Below are 23,489 nucleotides of genomic sequence, written 5' to 3'. Positions count from 1 at the left end.
TCCCACCTGGGCTGGCATCTCGGATACCCATTTGCCACAAGATAGATACATGCATTTCTCTAGTTTGGGTAGAGAAAAAAAAAATTCATCCCCATAAAGCCACTCTCTCATTTCATAGATTCAAATTTGCAAGTGTAACTCTTGCTTAGACTTTTCCTTCAGATTCTTTTGGTTGGATAATCTGCCACAGGTGATCAAGAGCGCCTCACTTCTGCTCTTCCTGGCCAATAGGTTGGCCAAAGGAGTGTCAAGTAGAGAAGAAAAGCTAGCTTTCCTTTGGCTGACCTTTTTTCCGTACGCGCCGATAAACAGCTGAGTGTAAGGATCAGGACGATGAAGATGGTTATAGGTTAAGAAAACAGACCCCACATACACTCGTGTCGTTGATAAAAAGGATGGCTTTCAGTCACTTGCTTTTCTCTTGACAACTGTCTTACCATACTTGGAAACAATATCATGTCTGAAGGAATATAACGAATGAAGGAGCACACTCCCAGATGTCAAAGAGGAGAGAGATTATAGTAAGAAAATGTCATCAGTCGGGACGCCTGGTGGCTCAGTCGGTTAAGCGTCTGCCTTCAGTTCCTGGGGTCCTGGATCAAGTCCCGAGTTGGGCTGTCTGCTCAATTCATGAAGACTTTCATCCTGTCAACTAAAAAAAAAAAAAAAAAGACTTTTCGTCCTGATTAAACCTATGGACATTGTAGGATCTGGATTTGAAATAGCAGTTGATATTAAAAGGGGAATGACTAAAACCTGTTTAGACAGGTTTATTTCAAGCCTCTTCCCCCCTGCTCATGCTTTCTCTCTCTGTCTTTCAATAAATAAAAATCTTTAAAAAAAGAGGGGAGGGAGGGGGGAAGGAAGGAAGAAAGGAAGCAAGGAAGGAAGGAAAGGAAGAAAAAAGAAGAGAAGAGAAAAGAGGCATCGAGTGCCAACCAACAGTTTATCAAATATACAAAAACATAAAATGAATATCTGGGAGTCTTGGGGTAGAGGGGAGAAAACCGAGAAGCAACATCAGACTGCCTCTCTGACAGAACGTGGGAAGACCCCAAAGAGGGTCTCTCCAGGGAGGCCTTTACCAGCCATGGATGCCAGACCCACCCCCGAGCCCTTTTACCACTTTGAGAATCACTCCAAGCTATATGTCTGTTTCACATTTGGGATATATAAAGTAGGTGTGGTTCTGCCTCCAAGCCCCCCACCAAAATAGGAAAATTTCCCCCAGTGGCTTGCTAGCCCCAAAGACAAATTCTCTATAATCCCAGTGGAAGAAAAGCAATACTGTGCTGTCAGAACTTGCTTGAAATAATCCCCAAGATGTCCAAACTTGGGCTCGTGATCCTCTCCAGCCCTGCTTTTTCTTCTTTGTTTTCTGTTTTGATGAGCAGACCCACCGACCATTCCGTTTCTCAAGCCAGACACTCAGGAGTTGTCCCGGGCTCTTCCCTCTCGCTCAGCCCCCCATATCCCATCTGATGCCAACTTGTGTTGGTTCTCCATCCTCAGTGTCTGTAGAAGCCATGCGCCCCTGTCCATCTGTCCTTTGGACGCCTGTCATCTTCTGGGTCCTCCTGTTGTTTTTTTTTTTTTAAGATTTTTTTTTTTTAAAGATTTTATTTATTTATTTGAGAGAGAGAGAATGAGAGAGAGCACATGAGAGGGGGGAGGGTCAGAGGGAGAAGCAGACTCCCTGCCAGGCAGGGAGCCCGATGCGGGACTTGATCCAGGGACTCCAGGATCATGACCTGAGCCGAAGGCAGTCGCTTAACCAACTGAGCCACCCAGGCGCCCCTCCTGTTGTTTTCCTGACTCATCTCCTTGTCTGCAGAACTGCCCCCTTCCAGTGCCTTCTCTACACTGAAGCCAGGGTGAGCTTTGAAGACCATGGACTTGCTCTTGTCAGCCCTTCCCTCCACCACCACTGCTCCCCACTAAGCCTTCCAGAGATTCCCCACAGCCCACATTCCTTGTGACAACACTTAGGGCCCCCTGTGATCTTCTGTCCCCCTCATCTCCTGCCCACACACGTCCACACACAACTGCAGCAAACATCACACAATTACCATTTTGTGCCTCTGAGTTAATTTCCTTAGAATCTACTCCACTTTCTTCACCTGAGCCCTTGGGTTCCTTATCTGCAAAATGGGAATGGTCTGGTTGCCTCACAGTAATTCGGCAGGTTCCTGAAACATCCTGTTTCTATTTTTAATATAACTGAGTTAAATGTTTGTATTAGTTTGGAGAGAGTTGACATGCGCATAGCCTTAAATCTTCCCATCCAGGAACATGGGATGTCTCTTTCTCTCTTTATTTGAATATCCCTTTATAGGCCTCAAGAACATTATAGAATTTCCAAAATATCAGTCCTGTCCATTTTCTTAATTCCTTTATTCTCTGTTCATTTGTTTAGTTATTAATCAATTTTTCCATAGTGTTTATGACTGCCTCATAAGAAGGGGTTGGAGTTTTATCAGTGTATTTGTTTATTCATTTTATCAGTATATCTGTTAACTGACCTCTTTAGCTCAGAGAGGTTTTCTGTTGGTTATTTTGTTATTTCCAGGTTAGGTGCTCCATCACTTGCAAGCAATCATTTGTTCTCTTCTGGTTCTTGAAGGGAAACTAAGGAACAGTTATGGTTTGGCTTTGAGTTGACAGTTAAGAAGAAGGGGGTTGACTTGGGTTCCTAGAAGGAGAGGGGGACACTGGATTGCTCTGTGGCAGGAAGATGGTGAGAAGTTCATAGTTTCTTGCCTGCTACAAGGCAGCTGGCTGTGAAAGCAGAGAAGATGACTTGGAAGGTGTGTCGTTGGTATTTGTACTAATACACGGTTTCGACATTACTGTAGTCTCCAGGACTCTGACCATCGGAGCTAGTTCCCAACACTGGAGAGCTGTGAAACCTTTAGATAAATTGCTTAACTCTTCTGAGCTTCAGGTTCCATCGTTGTCATCATGATCACGGTCATTGTCACCATCATCCTCATCATCATGGTGCTATCAGTTCGCAGGACTGTTATGGCGGTAGAGATGGTGTATCTGAGACTGTGGGCACAAGGCTTGGCACACGGGAGACCCTCAGTCCTGAATGTAGATGCTGCTCAGTGACAGAGCCAGACATCTCCCTTCAGGCCCCCTCCACCAACCCTTGGCCTTGGTCTCCCGAGTCCTGAAGCGCTGTGTTCCCTCCCGCCACCGCCCACCCTAACCTCCTCCTGATATTGCGCCTCTTCTGTCCCTGCTGCTCTGCCTCTCCCGTGACCTTTCCTCCCAAAGCTCTTCTTTGGCCTTTTGATCTGTAACCATCCCTACGGCACCAGCCAAGACCTGTCTGCTGAGCTCCAGATTTCTACTGCACACCCACATGCTTATTTGAGATCTCAACCGAAATCCCTCTGCAGCCGATCCAGAAGCCCCTGGTTTTCTCCCTTATCCAAAAGGAAGCCTGGTAACTCTGTTCTAAAATATTGTTCAAATCCGTGCATCTCCACCACCACCTCCCTGTCCCATCCTCTCACCTGGAAGCCATCTGTATTGGTTCTCTCAGAAAGGTCTTGTTGACTTGACTTGTACGCAGAGACGGGACAATCCTGTCCAGTCTCCTCACAGTGGTGTAAATGACTTCATAACATAAATGAGATGTTGCTGCTCCCTGCTTAAACCTAGCAATGGCTTCCCTTCTGCTTAGAATAAAACCCAGTGCCTTACCGTGACCCCCAAGGCCCTGTAAAACTTAGCCCCTGGCTTTCTTACCAAACTCACCTTGATTTCTGTCCTTGTCATTGGTCAGTTCCCCATGTGTCCTGTGCTTACTACTCCCTCCAGCTGGGATGGTCTTTGCCCACCTTGTCTTGTGACTAGATCCTTCACCTGACCACTCCATTAACATACTTCTTATCGTAGCACCTTGTTTGTTTCTTCCTTAACATTTATCTATGATCTGTGATTGTTTCACTGTGTGATTATTTGAATGTCTGTCTCCCCCATTAGCATGTAAATACCTTGGGGCCAGGTATGGCGTCCATCTTGACCATTGTTCTGTTCCCAGCATCTAACATGGTACCCGGCATAGAGTGGGTTAGTGATGGGTGGAGGATGACTGGCTCTCTTCTCTCTGTTCAGCCTAGACTCCATCATGAGCCCTCACTAGCCTTCACCAGCTGTCATTTCTGGCTGTTTCTTCTCTTTTACCTCCGCCCACGTCCCTAGGTCCAGAAAGCTCCAGGCTTCCTCATTTGAGAAAAAGTGGTAGGGACATTCTCCAGAGTGACAAAGAAGTTAACCAGAAAAGAGTTTGCTCTGTACTTACCTTAATTCATGAAGACTTTCATCCTGTCAACACTCTGTCAATTAAAAAAAAAAAAAAAAAGACTTTCATCCTGATTTAACCTACGGACGTTGTAGGATCTGGATTTGAAATAGCGGTTGGTATTAAAAGGGGAATGACTAAAACCAGTTTTGTTCAAGTCTTAGCTATTTCACTGATGGCTCTAAAAAGTCTTAATTTCAAAAGTGACGGAAAGCCTTCCAACCATCTCGCTGATGACCCCAAATTTTGCAGCTAGAAATGTGTTCCTTTAGTCAAAATCTGTTTTTTAAGTGCATATATCTGCAGTGTGACATAGATGAGCTGTATACGAATTAAACTTTTGTTCCTTGGGCGATCTTTCAGCTGGGGACAAAAGAACAGAGAACCACTCATATTATGATCCCCCCAAAAAGGTGGATTTATCATAAGGACACCAAGCAAGTCCGCGTTGCTCCTTATTTCCTAGTTCAAAAAGAGAAAAGAATCTTTTTACTCAGCTGAGCTTCATGTGCCGGGTCAGAAGCTGCTGGCCAGCCTGTGGATCGGGTTACCTCTGAGTGCCCAGGTCACTATGGCTCGATGGGTGGGATCCTGAGGTATAACCATGGCTCATCCTCAACCAGAGCCTAGATCAAAACAGAGCCCGTCTGAAGGGGCTGTAGGTACACCACGAAACATGTCTGGTGAAGCCTTCGCCGTGGGGGAAGCACATGTTCATTGAGCACTTACCCAACAAATATACCTACTGCTATTATCCCTGTTCTGTGGGTGAGGCCCAGACAGGTTAAGTAGCTTGCAGATGGGGAGTGGGACAGTCAGGATTTGAACCCAGGCCGTCTGGCTCTAAAGCCCTGGGCTTCACCACTCCTTACACGTCACTGGCACCGTCCAAGTAAAGACAAGACGATAGCATATGGTAAGTGGTTGAAGGGGCGAGAGGCAGAGAGTGGTGGCTCCTGGCATCATGGGGGCCAGCCCTTTATTTAGTCAGCTCCAGACCAGGAAGTGAGAGCCAAGGGAAAGGAGTCCCCATGATGCATGGGGTGAGAGTGGACACTTGCTGAGGAGGAGACCCAAGAGATCTGGATCAGCCACTCAGTCCTGCTGGGCTGGAGCTGCGGGGCTGTCTGTGTGATCAGAAGCAAACATTGTCGGCAGATCACTGACCGTAGTAGCCACGTACCAAAGACTTTGGGGGTCCCCATGACCTAGGGACGTTGTAAAGAAAACGTTGAATTTTATAAGACTTTTTAAAGCAAATATGAATATCATCCATAAATCTGGGGGGTTTTCAAGGGACACTTACTGGTAGAAGTGGGTGAACACGACAAAGCCCATATCAGATCCCTTCTAGAACATTGGTCGAGACCTTACGGACGCTCAGTCCAGCAGGCAGGTGACAAATCGGAACAGGAAGGCCTGTTAGTCTTAGAACAAGGCCAGATGAGGTCGAAATGCAGAGTGGCAGCCTGGCAGGGCTAGACTCCTCGGCAAGTTTGACCATCTTAATAGGAGAAGTTGCTTTCTTGCAGAGAAGTCCCGTGACCCACCGGTTATGGTCATTTCTCCAGACGCAGCATGAGACCGGGATGATACAGTGTGGGTCGTGACTCAGTGACCCCCATCTCACACTCCTGTCGCTAAACAAGGACAGAAAAGCAGCAGCTCCCCTGCTCCCGGAAACCGTCGGCAGGGACCACTTAGAGCAGATTGCAGGGCCACCAAGCTGAGGTCTGGCCACGTGAACACGCGCCTTCTCCGTGACAAGCCTGAGCAGCTTGGATTTCCAGTGCGAGACTCGGAATGAGTGGGAAGTCGCCAAGGCAGCGAGGCCTCAGGCCAATTATGCAATTAGCCAAGAGTCGATGCTGACCTCCACGTTTGTTTAGATAAATTTTGAAATCATCAGCGAGCTCTTGAGCCAGATTCTGCCTCTGTGAGGAGAAAGTCAAGACTGTATAAAGCTGCATAGTGCCATGCCGTATGGGGGTGTGGGACGAGTTCGGCCTCCCACCCCGCGGGCGGGAGCAGAATCCTTCCACGGAGAGACCTCTGGCTGTGTGTGGCCTGGCTTGGTCCTCCTGGGGGGCGGGGGGGGGCAGGGGAGGGTGGCCCCCAGGGCCCCACTTCAGGGCTCCTCCCCGGGCCCCCCATCTGAACTGATAGAGGGGACATTAATGAGCAAAGACTGGTGCTCCAGGAGAGGAGGAAGGCTTTTAGCCCCTTCATTCCAAGAAGATGACCTTTTGGACCCAGCCAGGAGAACTGGGCTCTAGCTGCTTTCATTCGAGGCATCCAGAGTGCTTCCCACGTATCTCATTTATCCTCATGACATCCCTGAGAGGTAGGTTTGTTTGGGATTTATACAAAGTTATGATTATGCCTATAGATTCCAGTTCCTACATCTGTGTCATTCTAAACCCCGAGTCTCATCCCCATCTCACTTTTCCTAACATAACTAAGCCCTTTGGGGGGGACGAACCGGCCCAGGCTTTAGGCTCGCCAAAGGGTGACCTCCCCTTCCTTTCCTTTTTTGTTGTTGTTAAGTTTGATTTATTACTTCGCATTCTAGCCAGGCTCGATGGATGTTCAGAATATTATAAATAATGTGGATTGAAAAGGCCGTGCTGAAATGTTTATTGCATTCTTAGAAAGAGAACAAGGAATGGCGGGCATGGGGAGCTTGGCCATGGCCAAGGAGGGGCGTGCGGGGCGGCGGGGGGGCAGGTCTTGCTCCGAGGGTATTTTAGTGTTTCAATAAAAGCGCTCTGAACAGAAGGGACTTCTATTCTGGTCCTGCTATCAAGAATGCAGAAGCGTTCCAGCGGGTGTAAAGAATCCCCTTCAAGAATGTGAGGCCCATAAGGAACTAATCGGTAGACATTCCCTCTTTCACTTCCTTACCCACCGTGCTGGAGGAGGGCTGCTAGCAGATGGGCTGCCCATGCTTCAGGACCAGCTATCCAGCGGGCCAGCTCTGGGGCACCCTCTGGGAGCTGCGTGTGGGTGACAGCACCCCCTGTGGACTTCCCTCCCCCCACCCCCCAGGGCGCCCTGTGTGTGCGCGCGCAGGTGAACCTTTGCTCTTTGGGTGTGCTAGAAATACGGGCATCGTCCAAGATCAGGAGGACCCGTGATGCGGGAGAGTGAGCGTCACAGTGGCCCCGTCCACCTCCAGCCATCGTGTTGGAAGCTGGGATCCTCCCAGCTCCTCCCTGCTGTCCTTGTCACCTCTGGTGCTTTTTCCTATCTTGGGCCTTCCCTCAGGCTTCCCTGAGAAGGAGAGTCAACGTTGCTTAGCAGCGCAGACCATCTGGGTCAACCCAATGCTAAATAGGAAGTCTGGCAGTCCGTGGAGATGGCTCTGTGTGTTCTGAGCAAGGCAGTCTTGGCCATCCCATCTGCTGCTGGGGTCCCGCCGACCGCCGCAGAACAGAGCTCTCTCTGTCGAGAGGAAATGGGGCGGGGGTCGTATTGGCGGGGGACAGGGGCGTTGTGACAGCCAGTGAGTTTTGTGCATCAGACACAGCCCAGGCTATATACCTCTTCCTCACCAGGCTGAGTGTCATCAGCAGGAAGTCATTGGGTACCTGCTTTGCCCCCAGGACAGTGGCCCTCCTACCGGCTGGGGACCCCCAGACCCTTCATCTTCATAGTGCCGAGCGAAAGCACAGCCCTTCCTGGCATGTTAAGAGTTGATATTTTACTTTACGGGCTGGAGAACTTCTGGTGAACTTTTGATCCTGCCTTCTAAGACATCGTTCCCAAATGGTAGCGCCAGAAGGATGGTGTGGAGGGCTTGTGACCCCCAGCTTCCCGGGCCCCACCTCCGGAGGTCTGGACTCAGCAGGTGTGACACGGGGACTGAAAGTTGCATCTCGAACCATCTCCCCGCGGAGGGACTGACACCCCAGCGATCACACAGGTGTAACACTGCTCCAAACGCCAACCTAGCGTCTCCGTTGTTAGGTAACTTTAGGTGATTTCCTTCTCAGGAATGTCTGCAAATAGAGAGGGATAAAAAGTTACAGAGAATGGTTAAAATGTGGGCTGTTCGTTCAATACAGAGGATCCACCCTGCTGAAAACTCTGAGTCCAAATCCTCCGTGTTAAAAAGAAACCCTTGGGCCTCTAATACAATCCCAGCATTTCACTAAAATGTGACTCTATGGATTTATTTGAAGGATGCTAGTAGAATATGTTCTTCTGGAATTTTATATTCAGATATTAACCACTTAGGGTTAATATGTTGATTCTGAGTTTGGCAGGACCAACTGTACTTACTTGTATCCCCTTACAATTCTTAGAACCAACACTCCATAATAACCCGTTTTATGGATAGTTTATATATACTCTTCCATTCATTCATTCAACACATATTCATTGAGCACTTAGTATGTGCCAAGTCCTATTCCAGCTGCTAGAATATCTCCACATTAATTATCATCAAGTAAAAGTGCCATTTGAAATCCACACTGCTGACTCTTCATACCCCCAGGCAATCAATATTTGAGTCTAAATGATGAGCTGCTTTCCAATCAACCAAAACACAAGTGCATAACACAGTTAAGTGTGCATTATATGACATCTGTGCTGGGCGCCCGTGGATAACATCATGGGGACAAGAGTCGTGGCAGTGCATGGCCTGTCTGTCCTCTCAAGAATTTACAGACGATCAGGGAAGGGCTGTGCTTCCCATGAACCCAATCGATTGTTAATTTACCCGAGTAATGGACTAATTTCTGTAACGTGTGTGTTGGGGATGCAGAAGAAGCCAAGGAAAAGCAGTCCTAGGGTCCCTTGGGCACGGGAGAGGAGGTGTCACTGGGGAGGGAACGTTTTTGAGCCGAGGCCAAAAGCCAGCATCTGTGTGTTGGGTGAGTGGAAACCGCGGAGGGCTCCGGAGCAGTGTGAACAACCCCAAGCCAAGGCACGGAGGTGTGAGAGATCGTGGAGCACCGAGCGGGAGCAGCCAAGGTGGGAAAACTGGATCCTCGCACTGGGAATGTGTCATAATTCAACTTTGCTATTTGGCCTTGAAATGATTGCTGAAATTATCTGACAGACCAAGTTCAGTGTAAGTCAACAAATGTTTCAAAGCCAAATCTGACATTTTGGATCGTCTGTACTACTTGTTTCCAAAAGACTGGATCAGGAGAAGCTGATGACATCATTGCCACGTTATCCTCAAACACCTTTTATTATTTGCACCAACGACACGCATCTGAAAGGCAGGTCTATTTTGTGCTTGGCTTGTGACCACGGGCACTTACCTGGTGTTGGCACAAACGGGCTAACTGGTGAGGCCTGGGACACTCAGTTCTGTCATCAAGATGGCCTTTCTCGGACTGTATCTTCGTCCACACTGACCACCTTCAGGGGAAGAGAGAGGAGGACTTCTCCTTAGGTCGCCTTATCCCCGAAAATGATATAAGCCCCCTTTCTTATGGACGGCACCCCAGGCAGATTTCCCCTATTTTGCGCTCTGAATCCTTGGGCCTCAAATACTTCTCTGTTCATCCTTCTTGCCAACAGAATCCTTGCTCAACACTTTTTAGGCTGGCTGTGTTTGTGCTAGAGTGTTTGAAAAGTGAGGGAGGGTAGTCCCGTCCTCCTCAGGGGTCCCCTTTCCTCCTGGTGTTGGTGTTGTCTAGTGGGAGGATGCGGCAGTGTTGGCGACCAGAGGGACTTGCGGATAGGGTGCAGACCGAAGCGTCTTCTGTCCAAAGAGTACAGATTGTGAAGGCCTCTTTTGTAGCCAGAACAATTTCCGGCAGGAGTCATGGCAGCTGATGTCAGTTGAGAACGTGCCACGGGCCAGGGAGGGTGCTCAGCACGGAGCATCCTACCTCATTTCGTCTCCGTGGCAGCTCTGGGAGCTGAGGGCTGGTGTTCCCCCCGATTTTAGGCGCAGAGGATGGGGTCCCTTCCCCAGACGCCAGAGCCATGGTGTGAGGCAGGCTGCGCCACTGAACTGAGGGATCATGATGTACGTTCTGGCTCTTTGGGAAAAGACTTCGCTCTTCCAAGGAAAGGACCATGTCGGGCAGCTCTCTCCAGCCCTTACTGCTTCTTCCTCCCACGGCTCTTACCGGTCGCGTTTCTCCTCTGTGGCTCTTGGTTGTACAGGGTCCATGTCACCTCGGAGGCCAAAGGAATGCTGAGCTTGGGGGGGCAGATGCGGCCTCGGGGTTGACAGAGTGGCTGACCACCTGACGCCCCAGAAGTGGTACTGGCAATCCCCCTGAAATGCATTCACCCCAATTCTTCCAAACTTCTGGTGACCCCTGGTGCCTACCCCCTCCTCCTCCTTCTGCAGCCAGAGCCTGGCTTCCTCTAGATTTCAGCAAGCAGCGGGGGCCAGCGCCCCTCTAAAGTGAACCGGCCTCCCCCAAAAAAGACAGCAGCCATCTGTTTCCGAAGCACACTGTTCATTTGGGCACAGAGCTGTCAGAACAGGCCGTATGGGGAACTCGTCCTGGAAAGTGCCGGCGACCCACTGACAAGGTCTGCCTCGCCGGCCCGCCTTTTTCAGCGCTCCAGAATAAGTCCCCTTTCTGTTTCCACTTGTCATGACGTCACCCGTCATTCCAACCAACTTTCGTCATGTGTTATTGCTGAGCTTACGTGTTACTAGCGTTCAGGGATGGCCGTTTCCTGATGCCACGTAGGAAGGCACCCTCATCTTACCCGCAACACGTTTCCAGATCCCACTGTGGGATGGCTGTTTTCTGGAAAGTATTAGCACTCCCTCCCGCTTTTGCCCCCAGAACCGGAGGGAGGGGGGATCTGTGCCTCTGAGCTACCAGCTAGCAATCACAATGGGAAGAGAGAAGCTTTGTTCTTCTCTGTAGCCCTTTGCACCTTCGGGTACACTATGTAATTTACTTATTTTGGTCTTTGTCTGTCTTTACCCACTGTACCCCCCCCCCCCCCCCCCGCACGCATGAGCGCACACACACAAATAGCAACTCAGTGAGGGCAGGGATTTTTGTCTTTTTGTTCGCTGCTGTATCCCCAATGACTAGAACAGTGCCTGGCACTCTGTAGATCGATCAATCGATATTTGTTAAATACATCAAAATCCAGGGACGCCTGGGTGGCTCAGTCAGTTGGGCATCTGCATTCAGCTCAGGTCCTGACCCCAGGGTCCTGGGATCAAGCCCCACGTCGGGCTCCCTGCTCGGTGGGGAGTCTGCTTCTCCCTCTCTCTCTGCCCCCTGCCATGCTCCCTTCTCTCTCTCTCTTAAATAAAGAAATAAAATTCTTTTAAAAAGATAAATAAATCAAAATCCATTGTAGAGATGCAGAATCCAGAGGCTCTCGATACTGTTTTTGGTTTCCTAACCACATCAGGAGTGGGGACCTCCTGTTTCCTTGTTGATCGAACATTTACCGAGCACCTCAATATGTAATGCATGTGATGTGTATAAGCAACTCACTCACCCCATCCAAGGGGTTCTTGTTCGCCTTGTTTACAGGCGGGGGGCTCTCCTGTCCCAACTTCTGCTCCCAGTAACCTCTTGCCCCAGAACCCGAGCGCATCTCCTGTTCGCTTTGACTCTTTAGGACACCATCTATAGCGTTACCCCAAGAATATCTGTGACATCATTGGAGGCGTGACTGCAAGAGAGTGTCTGAGAAGGCCTCTTGCTGGCGAGGTGTTTCGATGGGACCTCAGCCCGTGGCGCCTTCGATGCTCTTTCAGTGCCATACAGTAAAGCGAAACCGTCCTTGCGTCGCCCTTCCATTTTCCCAAATAATTGGAGACAAATAGTTATTTTTGCTGATGATCTCTTTACTGAAAGGTCTCGGTTACAAGTCAGAGGAAAGGGCTCTGGCTCGTTTAGGTTAAAGAACGTGTCATTTGTTTGCATGATATCGGGTGACTTTCGAGAATCCCAGGGATAACTGAGCCAGGAAGACTCGGAACCACGGCACATCCGGGGACCTCCGGGCCCATTTTCTTGGCCACCCCCCAGAGTGTCCCCGTTACGGCGACTGAGCCCCAACTCCACTCAGTCCGAACGTCGCAATTCCTGGGGAAGAGAGCCCGGTGGCCTCACGCAGGCTTGGCCGCTGGGCCCACCAGCTGTGCGGACGGCAGGGTCAAGTTGAACAGACACATAGCTGCTGCCCCCACTCCCCTCCCGGGAGGATGTTCTCCTGGGTTTAGAACTCAGAGCCTCCGTTCAAATATACCACCCAGTGGGCTTCTGCATCTTGGGCAAATGATTTGCTTTAGAAAAAAAAAAAAAAAATCCGAGGGATAAGCATCTGATGTATTGAAAAAGTATCCCCTTGATGGCCATACCTCCATGCCCTTTCTTTCTGTACCTGACGTAGAACTTTGGCAGGCAGCTTCTTCCTGTCGCCTTGCCCAGTCTCCCTAATTGATGCCAGGTGATGTTTGTTAGCGCAAACAGCACAAACGGAGGGGTTCGTAATGGTGAATCCATAGCCTGACTGGAGCCATCCAGAAATCTTTTGACACTTAGTCAAGAGGGAATTGTCAAAACAAGATATCCATAACAGAGTTCCTGACTGTCTTTTCAAAGACACTTGAATTTCTGCCAGATTCCAGACAGCCTTGCTTTCCCAGGGGGAGCACGCAGCCCAACGAGGGGATATTTCTTAGCAAATATTGATGTGCCAGAGAATTGGCATTAAATTATTGACTTGACAACTCCTAATAAGCTGCTTTTGATGGCCAATATGAAGGATCATCTATTTACAATGGAGTTCTGCTGTTGAACTGTGGTGATTTGCTGGACTGAACGTACTTCGGGGAAGGGAAATGAGTAACACTTGAAGAACACAGATGGGGCCTAGGAACTCGTCAGCACTTTTCTGTGCAGGAAGCAACAGGAATGGCCGAGTTTTTACATACTCCCTCCAAGGAGCCCTATCATCTGCAGAGTGTTTTTGTTTTGTTTTGCGGAGCCGGGGGCCGGTTGATTTTCTGTCCCTCTCTTGAGACTGGGAGGCCCGCGAAGAGCCACATGCATGTCTTTGCACCCATCGGACCGTTCTGCTGTGGTGAAATCTAACTCTCTTGGCCAGACCCTTACCCTGGGGTCAGACCTGCCCGGGGTTGGCTGCCCATCAGAACAGCTTGACCCACAGGTCTGACCCCTTGGTTGCGACATGATTTGCCCTGGCTGGTGAGATGCGCTGTCCTGTCCCGTCTCCAAAGACCGAGCGTCAGGGCTTGGCCTCATGGGGGCCTCGTGGCTGTGACAGAGCCACCGGACACCCAGAGAGGCAGGGGCCTGGTCCCTGGAGCCCAGAGCCTGGGAACCTACCTTTCCCTAGGCCTGCATCCCACTCCTCACCCACCCCCGCTCTTACAGTCTTAATTCCTTTCAATTTCCTGTTTCAGGCGAGCCCGTCTTTTTGTCCCATCCCCCACTCTTGTCAGGCTACCTTCCCCAATTCCTGCTTCCTGCCGAGGCAGCTCAGTCTCTCTGGCCCCCAGATGTCTCCCCACACCATCCTCCTTCCCCCCAGTCTCCCGCCTTCTCTCCAGAGTTGACTTTCTTCCAGCTTCTCTGTGGATGTGGAGCTTGCCTCTCGTTCGCATCGAGATGGGGTGGCAGCCCCGGGACCGGGGAGATGGATGGTCCCCAGATGGGGCCTGGAACTTCAGAGGGCAGGGTGAGGAAGGTGTCCCTTTCTCCTCCCCACGTCACTCCAGCACAGATCCCGCACAGACCCCCTCGGGGGGCACCAGGCTTGCCCCTTCCAGAGCCCCTCCAGACAAGAGTACAGTACCTTCAGGAAGCTTGGCCTTTCCACAGGAGCCAGGGTTTGGTCACGTGGGCCCGGTGTGCTTGTCCCGGGGCCGTGATCCTGTCCAAAGGCAGAGACAAACACTCAGGGTGATGTAAATGCCAAAGCAACGCTAAGATCTGTTTCATCTAAATTTTCTTGGTTTTTGATCAGAACCAAAGCACAGGCCGATTCTGGGCCGATCCTTTGCCTTCTTTTTTTTTTTTTTTTTTTAGGTTTTATTTATTTGAGAGAGAGACAGAGAGAGTGAGAACACGAGCTAGGGGAGGGTCAGAGGGAGAAGCAGACTCCCCACTGAGCAGGGAGCCCGACGCGGGACTCGGTCCCGGGACCCCGGGATCATGACCTGAGCTGAAGGCAGTCGCTTAACCAACTGAGCCACCCGGGTGCCCCTTCTCGCGTGTTTCTTTGAGGGGTCCGTCACTCGGTGTCACAGACACGGCCTCCTACCGTCGCCCTGGTTGGGTCCCCTCCTGAGCCCGCTCCCCGGCTGGGCCCAGCCCCGCGGGGCTCCCTCCCAGGGAGCGTGGCCTGGAGCCAGCCCTGCTGTTGGCCTACGGCCTTCCTGGGGCTCCCGTAGGGCCGGCGGGGCTAACCCCTGAGCCCCCACTTCCTCACCTACAAACCGGGGGGCACTGTTCTGGTGGGAACGGCATGGGATGGGAGCATGGCACGTTCTGAGCCCACGTATGTCTAGCGGCACGACGGCAGCCCTTCCCCTGTGTTCCTTCTGTTCTCGCTGCAGTGCTGTTACTTGTGATACCTTGTGTGGGCCCTGCTGGGGTGCCCGGCATCCCCCCGCGGGGCTGACCGGCTTCCAGGACCCGGCACGACTCCAGAGTCAGGCTTCTTAGGTTTCCCTTGGGTTTGCTTTACGCTTCTCCAAGTCCTCCTGCCCGTGACCCTGGCCTCGGCCCTGCCTCCCCTCTGATCTGGCCTTTGTTGCGGGGCCCCCCTCTGCACCCCACCCCGGAGCCCGCCACTCCCGTCACCTGGTGTCCCCTTGGCTGGTTCTGCTCGCCTTCCTGCTACAACCAGCCCACCCAGCCCAGCTGCCCTTCCTGTGGCTGATGACCCAAAGGGCTGCCAGATATTCCGCCCTGAACTTCCAACCTTTCCTGGATACCCGTCATCACGGCCGGGCCACAGCTGGAACGGGGCTCCGTGTCTGAACAGAGTGCCACCCGGGGGTTCCCTCCGGCTCTGCTCCTCTCCCTTTCCTTCGGGGAGGAATGGCATCTTGAGTTCTGTCGTTAGGCCGTGAGCCTGGCTCTGTCCGGGACACTGGGCAGCACCTGCATGCAGACACGCGGGCTCTCTTCTTGGGCCTCGGGTCCCATAAGCAGGAGTAATTACTGTCACCCGCGCTGCCCTTTATGGTGTGCCAGATTCGCTCTGGGAGCCTCCCGCACCTCATCTTACCGAATTCCCCCCACACCCCTAGGAAGTCGGTATTTCGGGGCTTTTACAGATGGTGGAATTGAACTGGCCGTGAAGGAATGGAGGTCGGGCCTCCCTGACTCCCCCAACCAGCGCCCCTGCCACCACATCAGACCGCAGGATCCCTGTTGTTGCAGATCATTAGGCCTAAGGGAAGGAATATTAGTAACTAATGCAGGCATTGAAGGGTGGAGGACGAGTGTCTCTGGCTGCAGGGGCAGTGAGGAAGCAGGGTCCCGGCTGAGGGTCCCAGGCTATGCCCTGCGGAGGGTGACGGAGCAGAGGGCAAAAGCAGAGGGGAGAGGGGGGCCAGGAGGTCTGTTGAGGGGACGGAGCCCACCAGAGCTACCCAGGAGGGCTCACCCTCCAATGGAGAGCAGAAAGCCCGGGGGTGGGTTGAGTGCCAGGTGAGAACAGAACCAAAGTCAGAACATCAGAGAAGACTTGTGCTTGGTTTTTTAACGAAAGCACTGTTTGCGGAACTGTGGTGTGAAGGAGGGGCTGCAGGGGAGGGGTGAAGCTGTCCATGCCCCTTTCCCAAGTCACCTGAACTTCACGCTGGGGGCAGGAAGGCTGCTGGGGGCCCACCCCGCACCGCCTTGCACCCAGCTCCCGCGTTGGGGGGGGTCTCAGGGGCACCTGCTGTTCTGCGCCCTCGGGCCCAAGACTCAGAATGTAAATATGCTCACCTTCTCTGCTGGGCGTCTACTCTTTTCTTAGCTTATTTGCCCAGTAATGGGATTAAAGGGAACATTTACATGAACTTTGGAAAACAAATATTCCAGTTTTGTCTTTTCTCCTGCTCATCCCCCACCTCAGCTCAGGCAGTCTGTTGCAAGAAATCTGTTTGATCAGGGAGAACCCACTGGTTAATGCATAAGCAAATGTCACCTGTCAACAGGCACAACTGGAAAAAGCCCAGCCAGCCACGGGAGTCTTTCCTAAATGTCTGCCGCGGAGCTCCGGTGGTGATCGCGGGTGCTAACAGTGTAGATACACCGGGGACAATCACAGGCAGCCTGTGATAAGCAAAACCAGATCAGGAGACTTCAGATAACATTGCCCTTTGCATCCGCCTCCCTGCTACCCCGTCACCCCTCCGCTCCCTCTGCGTTTAGCGCTTAGCGCTTAGCTGCGCGTCCCCTACAGCTGAGCGCTGTGCTGAGGTCCGCCCTCACTCTCCCAAGAAGAGCCAGAGTCCGTGTTCCTCCCCCTCCTCCCCCCTCCTCCTCCCCTTTCTCCTCCTCCCTTTCCTTCTCCTCCCTTCCCTCCTCCTCCCCATCTCCTCCCTTCCCTCCTACGCCCCCTCCTCCCCCTCCCCTCCCTCCTCCGTAAGCAGCAAGAGCTGTTACCTATGCTCAGCTGTGGCAGATGCATTGCATTAATTTGCAGGTTTCCAGTGTTTCACTGGAAAAAAATATGGGCCATTAATCCCGATGAACAATCTTCAGAAAACACAGCACTGTTCCAGAGAGAACCGTGTCCCTTCCCAGTCCGAAAAGGAGTTTGTTTTCTTACATCTTTTTTTAATTGCCATGAGCTGGACTTGTAAATATTGTAAGGGGTTGAGTAATCCCCATCTGGTAAACTGACCAAAGGCAATGGCCATTTTTTTCCACGCCTGGGCCTCCGGCTCCCCGAGCCTGCCCCTGCGCGGGGCACGTGGGTGTGTGTGCCTTGCCCAGCAGTGCGTGGAGCCGAGCGAAGCGTGGCGGGAAGGGTCCCGTGCTCAGGAGGAGCCTCGCCAGGTGTTTCTGTGCTGGGGCTGGGGGCAGAGAGCCTTCATTGTTCGAGAAGTTGGCAGGTTCCCAGAAGTTCAACTGTCTTTTGCTGTTCTGAAATGTCAAACATTTCCTTAGCTGGGGGATGGATGAGCAGACCCCCTGAGGTTTACTCACTACTCGGAGGCAAAAGAAAGAAGTTCTCTCTCTCTCTCTCTCTCTCAAAAATACTATTCCCTCCGGCCATGTGGTCTCCTGCGACCTCTAGGCCGGAGCCACTTTCCTGTGTCTCAAGGGCTGGAGGCTCTTCCCTGCCTCTGTCTTGAAGAAAAGGCAAATCGTCCACCCTTCCGTGTGGTGGTGACTTTTTTTGTGTTAATGATGCTTTATCTGTGAGTGATCCGCACTGACATAGTGGGAGAGGAAGTATGTGTGGGGTTCACTCCAAGAGAATCCAGGGCGCGGGGGAGGGCACAGGTAAAACCAGACTGGCCACGAATCGATCCTTGTGCATCACGGTGCATTATGCCCTCCTGTCCACTTTCGGCTCTATTTAAGTTTCCACCATACAAAGTGCAAAGGGGGGGAGGAGGAAGGAAAAAGAAAAGAGAAGAGGAGAAAACCGAGTCGAAACTCTGTATCCCCATTTTTCAGCCCCAACGAGCCTGGGCCCCCCCCCCCCCCGTCCCTGATAAGCCCCACTTTGTGTCAGGGGCCAGGATTCCCCCTGCACAGGCCCGGCGGGTGCAGAGAAAGGGGAAGAGATGGAGCAGGGGTGGGTCCCACCTGGATTCCTGGGCTGGCTCTTGGGCTCACCAGTTCCAGAGCTGTCCCTCCCAGGTGACACGGGGAGCTGTCCCCGGCTGAGAAAGTCAGTGAGCAAGGCGATGTGCCCACCGTCCCACCTGGGGCCTGCGCGTATTCCATGCCTGGCACGGCTTAGCCCTCCCTGGCTTCAGTACGAGCCTTGGTCACTCTTCCCGAAACATCCTTAAGAGAAGAGAGACTCCATTCAAGGAAGGTGCCAGAGCCAGGGCCTCACTCCAAGAAGGCCAGACTCTTAAAGAGAAAGTGCTGCCGTGGGGTAAGGTATGTGAACACCTGCTCTTTGGGAGAATCCCAAAGGCTGCACTGGCCTCAGCTGGTCACGGTCACTTGCCATCTCAAGATGACTTCCTCACTTGACTGTCTGCGCGCACCCCTTTACCGAAACCTGGTGAAAATGTCGCAGCCAGAGGGCCCCCGTTTGCTTCCATGCAGTGTGTGACTCGCAGTTTCTGCGATAGAATCATCACCAGCTTACAGAGGAATTGCTGTATTAATGATGGTTCCAGGAGGCCCACCCACCTGGCAGCTGAACTGTCCCATTAAAGGACTCCCAGCCCAGAAGCTTCTGTTTGGCCTCCTGGTGTCTGTCGATTGGCACTGACCGCCTTTTGAATCTTCTCTCCCTTTGGCATCCTTGACACACGTTCTCAGCTTCTCTCTCTCTCTGTTGACTGTTCCTGCTTTGTCTTTCTTATTGGTTCTCATCCTTTCCAGATAGTCAATACATTTATGTGTTTATATAAAAAACACCCAGCAAACGGTCCATGCCTCTTCTGTGGGTGAGGTTCTATTCTAGGTACGGGGGATGTGGCGGTGAGCTGGACAGGCTCAGCCCCTGGGTCGGACCCTCACGTGCCAGTGGTGGGGACCGTGTCTGAGCACCTAAATCGTGACTGAAGAAGGGGCACTGCGGGCACATCGGAGGGACAGCCCGAGCACAGTTCATGGGAGGCCAGGGAGGAGGTCCTTGAGGAAGTGACATTGATGCTGGGTTCTGGGGGAGGAGTAGGGAGCAAGTAGGCCAAGGGGGGGCAGGAAGGGGCGTAACCCAAGGCCGAAGACCGGATGGCTGGAGCCCAGGTGCAGAGCGTGGCTGCCGGTGTAGAGGGACCCAGATCATGCGGGGCCTTCGAGGCCCCCGTAGAGTTTGGATTTCAGCTGAGCCCTCTGAGAGTTGCAAGGTAGCCAGTAACCTGATCTGGTTTACACTCTGGCTCAGTTGTGGGGAACAGATTGGGCAGAGCGGGCGGCAGGTGGGCACGCCGCTGTGGCCCAGGAAGGGGGTGGAGGTAGCCACTGGCTCGTAGAGGCCCCTTCCCTGGGATTGTGTATGAGCTCAAACCGGGCGTGTGGTTTCTTCTTCCCAGCCAGTCACTGTCCTCCATCTCCTCGCTCCCGTCTCTTGTTGCGCTGTGCTTGTCACTACCCACTGTGAATCTCAGGGTCCCTGGTGTCAGCCTCTCCTTCGGCCGTCCCCTCCCCCCCAGTCCAGGACCCCAGCTGCACAACCAGCCTCGCCGCCCCAAGTGCTCCCCCAGCTCCGATCCTGCCCGAGCAGCAATAACTGAAACATCATGCCTCGTCTCCCGTCTTTTCTTAGCACCCAGGCTTCCCCCTTGTCTTTGAGGTTACCATGCGTTCTGTAGTGCTAGCAGGTGCCCCCCAACGCTCCTCAGGCCATCTTTGTCCTCCAGTTCCATGCTGGGTCCCTGATGCTAAACAGGACAATCTCTCAGCCCAGCCAGGAAGTCGTGGGATTCCTGCCCAAGGGGAGCTTTTGGTCAACCTGAAGATGTGTTTCTGGAGGCAGAAGTGAATGAAGAGGAGATATATTCTTCTGGTTCTGGCCAGAAGATGGACTGAGATAACGTTCACCTGCACACAGATGCGCGCACCTTACTACACGCGTCTCGAAACGCAAGATGAAACATCCCAGCCTCGCCCCTCAAATGCTGATGCGTAGCTGAATTTACAAGGAAGAGAGAAAATCCCCAGAGGAGAGAAGTGGAGAGACAGCTGGAAACCAGAGCCTCCGTGGATGAACCGGGCTGCAGCTGGGTCGTTACCAGCCACAGTGATGTAGAGCACAGATCTGCACATTTCTGTGAAAGACCGGATAGTAAATAGTTTAGGCTTTGCAGACCACAGACAGCACGTCACATCTTCTCCTTTGTCTCTTTTGACAACCCTTAAAAATGTACAAACCATTCTTGGCTCAGGGGTTGTACGAAAACAGGCCAACAGCCAGATTTGGCCCAAGGGGACACAGTTTGCCGAGCCCTGATGGAGAGGCTTGGGTTAGTGTCCATGTGAAATTGGGGAGAAATCGTAGGTCCCGAGAGGGGTTACTCGTGAAAGGTCAGGTCATCAGAGAAACAGGGGGTGTTAGAAAAAAATCATCCACTGTCACAGGGAGATATATTTTTATGTCCCTTCTTAATATTTGACACTGTGCCCATGCTGTGCTTCACGAGGGTTGAGTTTGAAGAGCATGCTACGTGGGGCGCCTGGGTGGCTCAGTCGGTTGAGTGTCCAACTCTTGGTTTCAGCTCAGGTTGTGATCTCATGTTCTTGAGATCCACCCCTGCATCAGGCTCTGCGCTCAGTAGGGAGTCTGCTTGAGATTCTCTCCCTCTGTCCCTCCCCCCACACGCTCTCTCTTTCTCTCTCAAATAAATAAATCTTTATTTTTTTTTTTAAGATTTTATTTATTTATTTGAGAGAGCGAGGCACACTTGGGGAGGAGGGGCAGAGGGAGAGGGAGAAGCAGGCTCCTCGCTGAGCAGGGACCCCCAACAGGGGGCTCGATCCCAGGACCCGGAGATCATGACCTGAGCCGAAGGCAGACACTTAACCCACTGAGCCACCCAGGTGCCCCTCCACTGGATACTTTTACCGATGAGTGACATTAAGTATCTTGGGCTCAAGAAGAAAAGGCAAAGCCATGTAGACAGTGGAGAAAATGGAGTCTAGATTTAACTTTTCCTTGCAGACCCTAAAGCCCTTTGCTTTCTCGATGCTTCATCAATGCAAACTGAAAACAGAGCCGCATGCGCCGTCCCCCGCCAAGGTAGTTCGGGGCTGCATGATGCCCTTCCGGCATGAATCGCTAAAGCGCTCTCCGGTGCTTCTGTTTTCCAGGGATGATCATGGTGATTTTACTGCTGCTCGTGGCGATTGTGGTTGTGGCCGTCTGGCCCACCAACTAGTGGCAGGAAGGGGACCACCAGCTGTGAAGCCTGGCAGCGCTGGAGAGAAGCCCAGCATCCCCGCAGTGCGCAAACCCACTCTCAATAAATCCCCCCAAAGCTCTGAACTGCGGCTGCGCATTGCTTCAGTAAAGGTGTGTGGCGGGGCCGCCCTGGAGCTGCCTGGAGCTGCCGGCCCCGTGCGACCCCTTTGCTCTCGGCACTGGTCATTTGGGTGCCAGCCTCAAGTGGCCGTGCCCCATGGCTGCCCGTGGGTTCTGGCCACCCTGCAGCATGCTGGGTGTCCTTCGGTTGGGGGGCGGGTACCAGATTAATAGGCATCGTCTGCTTGGGGAAGTCGTGTGCCCGCAAAGGAGACAGTGAGTGAACAGCCAAGGCCCGGGGTGTCCAGGCGGGGAGGAAGGGCGCGTGTCTGCGTGTGCACCCGTCACCCCGCCCCCCTGCCCAAGTCAGCGCTGCCGGGGCTTGCTGCCATTACGCAGGAACATTTCCGGACTCTACTTTGGGAGCCGCTTTCAGACCCAGAAGCACCCCCCTCTGCTTTTCTCAGTGACAGTAAACCCATTTTCCCGGCCTGAAACATGGCTCTGAGCACCCCGTGTGTGTGAATGGAGGGCAGTGTGCGTGTGCGTGCATGCGCGCGTGAGTAAGGGCAGACGGGTGGGGTGGGCCTGCAGAGGACCCCAGGCCCGTGGGAGCCTCGGTGAGTTCCAGGTTCCAGGGTGCCCTCTGTCCTGTGTGTAGAGAGAGCAGGATGGCCAGCTGGCCGGGCTTTTGCTTTCCCTGGCAAAGGGGGAAAGAATTAGGGTTGGTGATGGGGCCCTTCCCAAAGCCCGAGGTTTCACTGAGGAAAAAGGAGAGAGTGGGCCTCTGAGAGGGGAATCCTGGGGTCTCCTATGGATTTCCCAGATACTGCGGACAACCGCTCTCAAGAGGGCATGGCCGGACCCTTGGGGGCAGAGACAGGCTCAGGGAGAGTCGCGGCACTGCCCAGCGCAGGGCGTCCTGGGAGCCCGAGACCTGGGTCCAGAGGCCCGGCCCTCAGTCAGAGGCTGGGTAAGTCGTAGATCGTGCAGAAGGGGGGGGGGTGACCAGCCCTTCCCTGGTGGTGTGGGCTCACTTCAAGCTCCCGCCGGCCCCCACTCCACCTGAGTGGTGCCGCTTCCCCGTGATGTGTGCGTGTGGCCGTGACCCGCCTGCTTCTCGTCGGCGAGGTGGTCCAGCCCTGGACCTGGCCTGCCTGGCTTCACGCCCGCACCCTGCCCTGTGGCAGCTGGAACAGACAGGACGGTGCTGCACCCACAACTGCCCAGACCCGAATGGCCGGGCTCTGTCCCGGTCGTGGGTGTCTTGGCCCTGCTGCCTGTCTATCGTGGGACCGGTCTTCTCACTGCACACCCTGAGCCAGGGGGACAGCCAGGGGGACAGCCACTGCGGGCTCTGGCAGAGGAACGGGAGACTCCGGGAACCCTCACAGCGGCTGTGGAATGTTCTCTTCGGAAGTGAACCATTTGCTTCTGCTCACAGCTCACTGGCCGGGACCAGTCACCTGGCCCTGCTCAACCACGAGGGGCCCAGGATGTGGCCCAGAAGGCAGAGAGCCCGAGCTAGGTGGGGAGCGGCCCCAGGGTCAGCCCCAGCGCCGACCCGCTGTGTGACCGCCGGCTGGGTGTGACCGCTCCCCCAAGCGTCGCTGTGAGGAGTTGGTGAGGCAGTGCGTGCACGCACAGAGCATACCCCCCGGTTCTGACCCAAGATGGAACCCGTCGGGCCGTGTGGTCTCCAGATCGGAGCCCCGGGATTCTACCGCACGCTCTTGGCCACGTGCGGGGAGCAGACTGGGGAGGCCGTGAGAGTGAGCCGGACCGGAGAAGAGGCTCTCCTGTCTCGTTGGACCCTGCTCCCCGCTGACCTCCGGGGGCGGCCCACACACCCGAGCGAGGCTAGACCTCGGGGAGCAGGGGGAGCAGGAACCGCGCTGTCGGGGACCTGGACTGGGATGCCGAGACAGGAAACTGATGCGGGCTTGTCTTGAGGTGGGTGTGTTCTCGAAGGAGAGGGGCTGTGCCGGACAGGGGGCCAAGGGCTCACGGACAGTAAGGCGCCCCAGGATGCGTGTTCCTTGTCGGGACGGGGGGAGGCGGGTGGTTGCTAATGGATCACCCAAAGACCGATCAAGAATCC

General features: G+C 53.3%; 1 protein-coding gene across 2 annotated transcripts in view; it reads left to right on the top strand.

Annotated features, from left to right (window-relative positions):
• STX8 (syntaxin 8) overlaps positions 1-21,404 on the top strand; it is a 248,449-nt gene extending 227,045 nt beyond the window's left edge. Inside the window, exon 8 of one of the 2 annotated variants that reach the window (XM_021694545.1) lies at positions 21,238-21,404. In XM_021694545.1, the coding sequence (XP_021550220.1) occupies positions 21,238-21,305 (68 nt within the window). In that variant the 3' untranslated portion in view covers positions 21,306-21,404. The remainder of the gene's footprint in view (positions 1-21,237) is intronic. The other variant, XM_021694546.2, reaches the window with a different exon arrangement.
• Positions 21,405-23,489: the final 2,085 nt, after the last annotated feature.

This window comes from Neomonachus schauinslandi, chromosome 15, assembly GCF_002201575.2.
Source record: "Neomonachus schauinslandi chromosome 15, ASM220157v2, whole genome shotgun sequence".
NCBI lineage: Eukaryota > Metazoa > Chordata > Mammalia > Carnivora > Phocidae > Neomonachus > Neomonachus schauinslandi.
The sequence above is the reverse complement of the archived record's forward strand: the minus strand, read 5'-3'. Positions and strand labels throughout refer to the sequence as shown.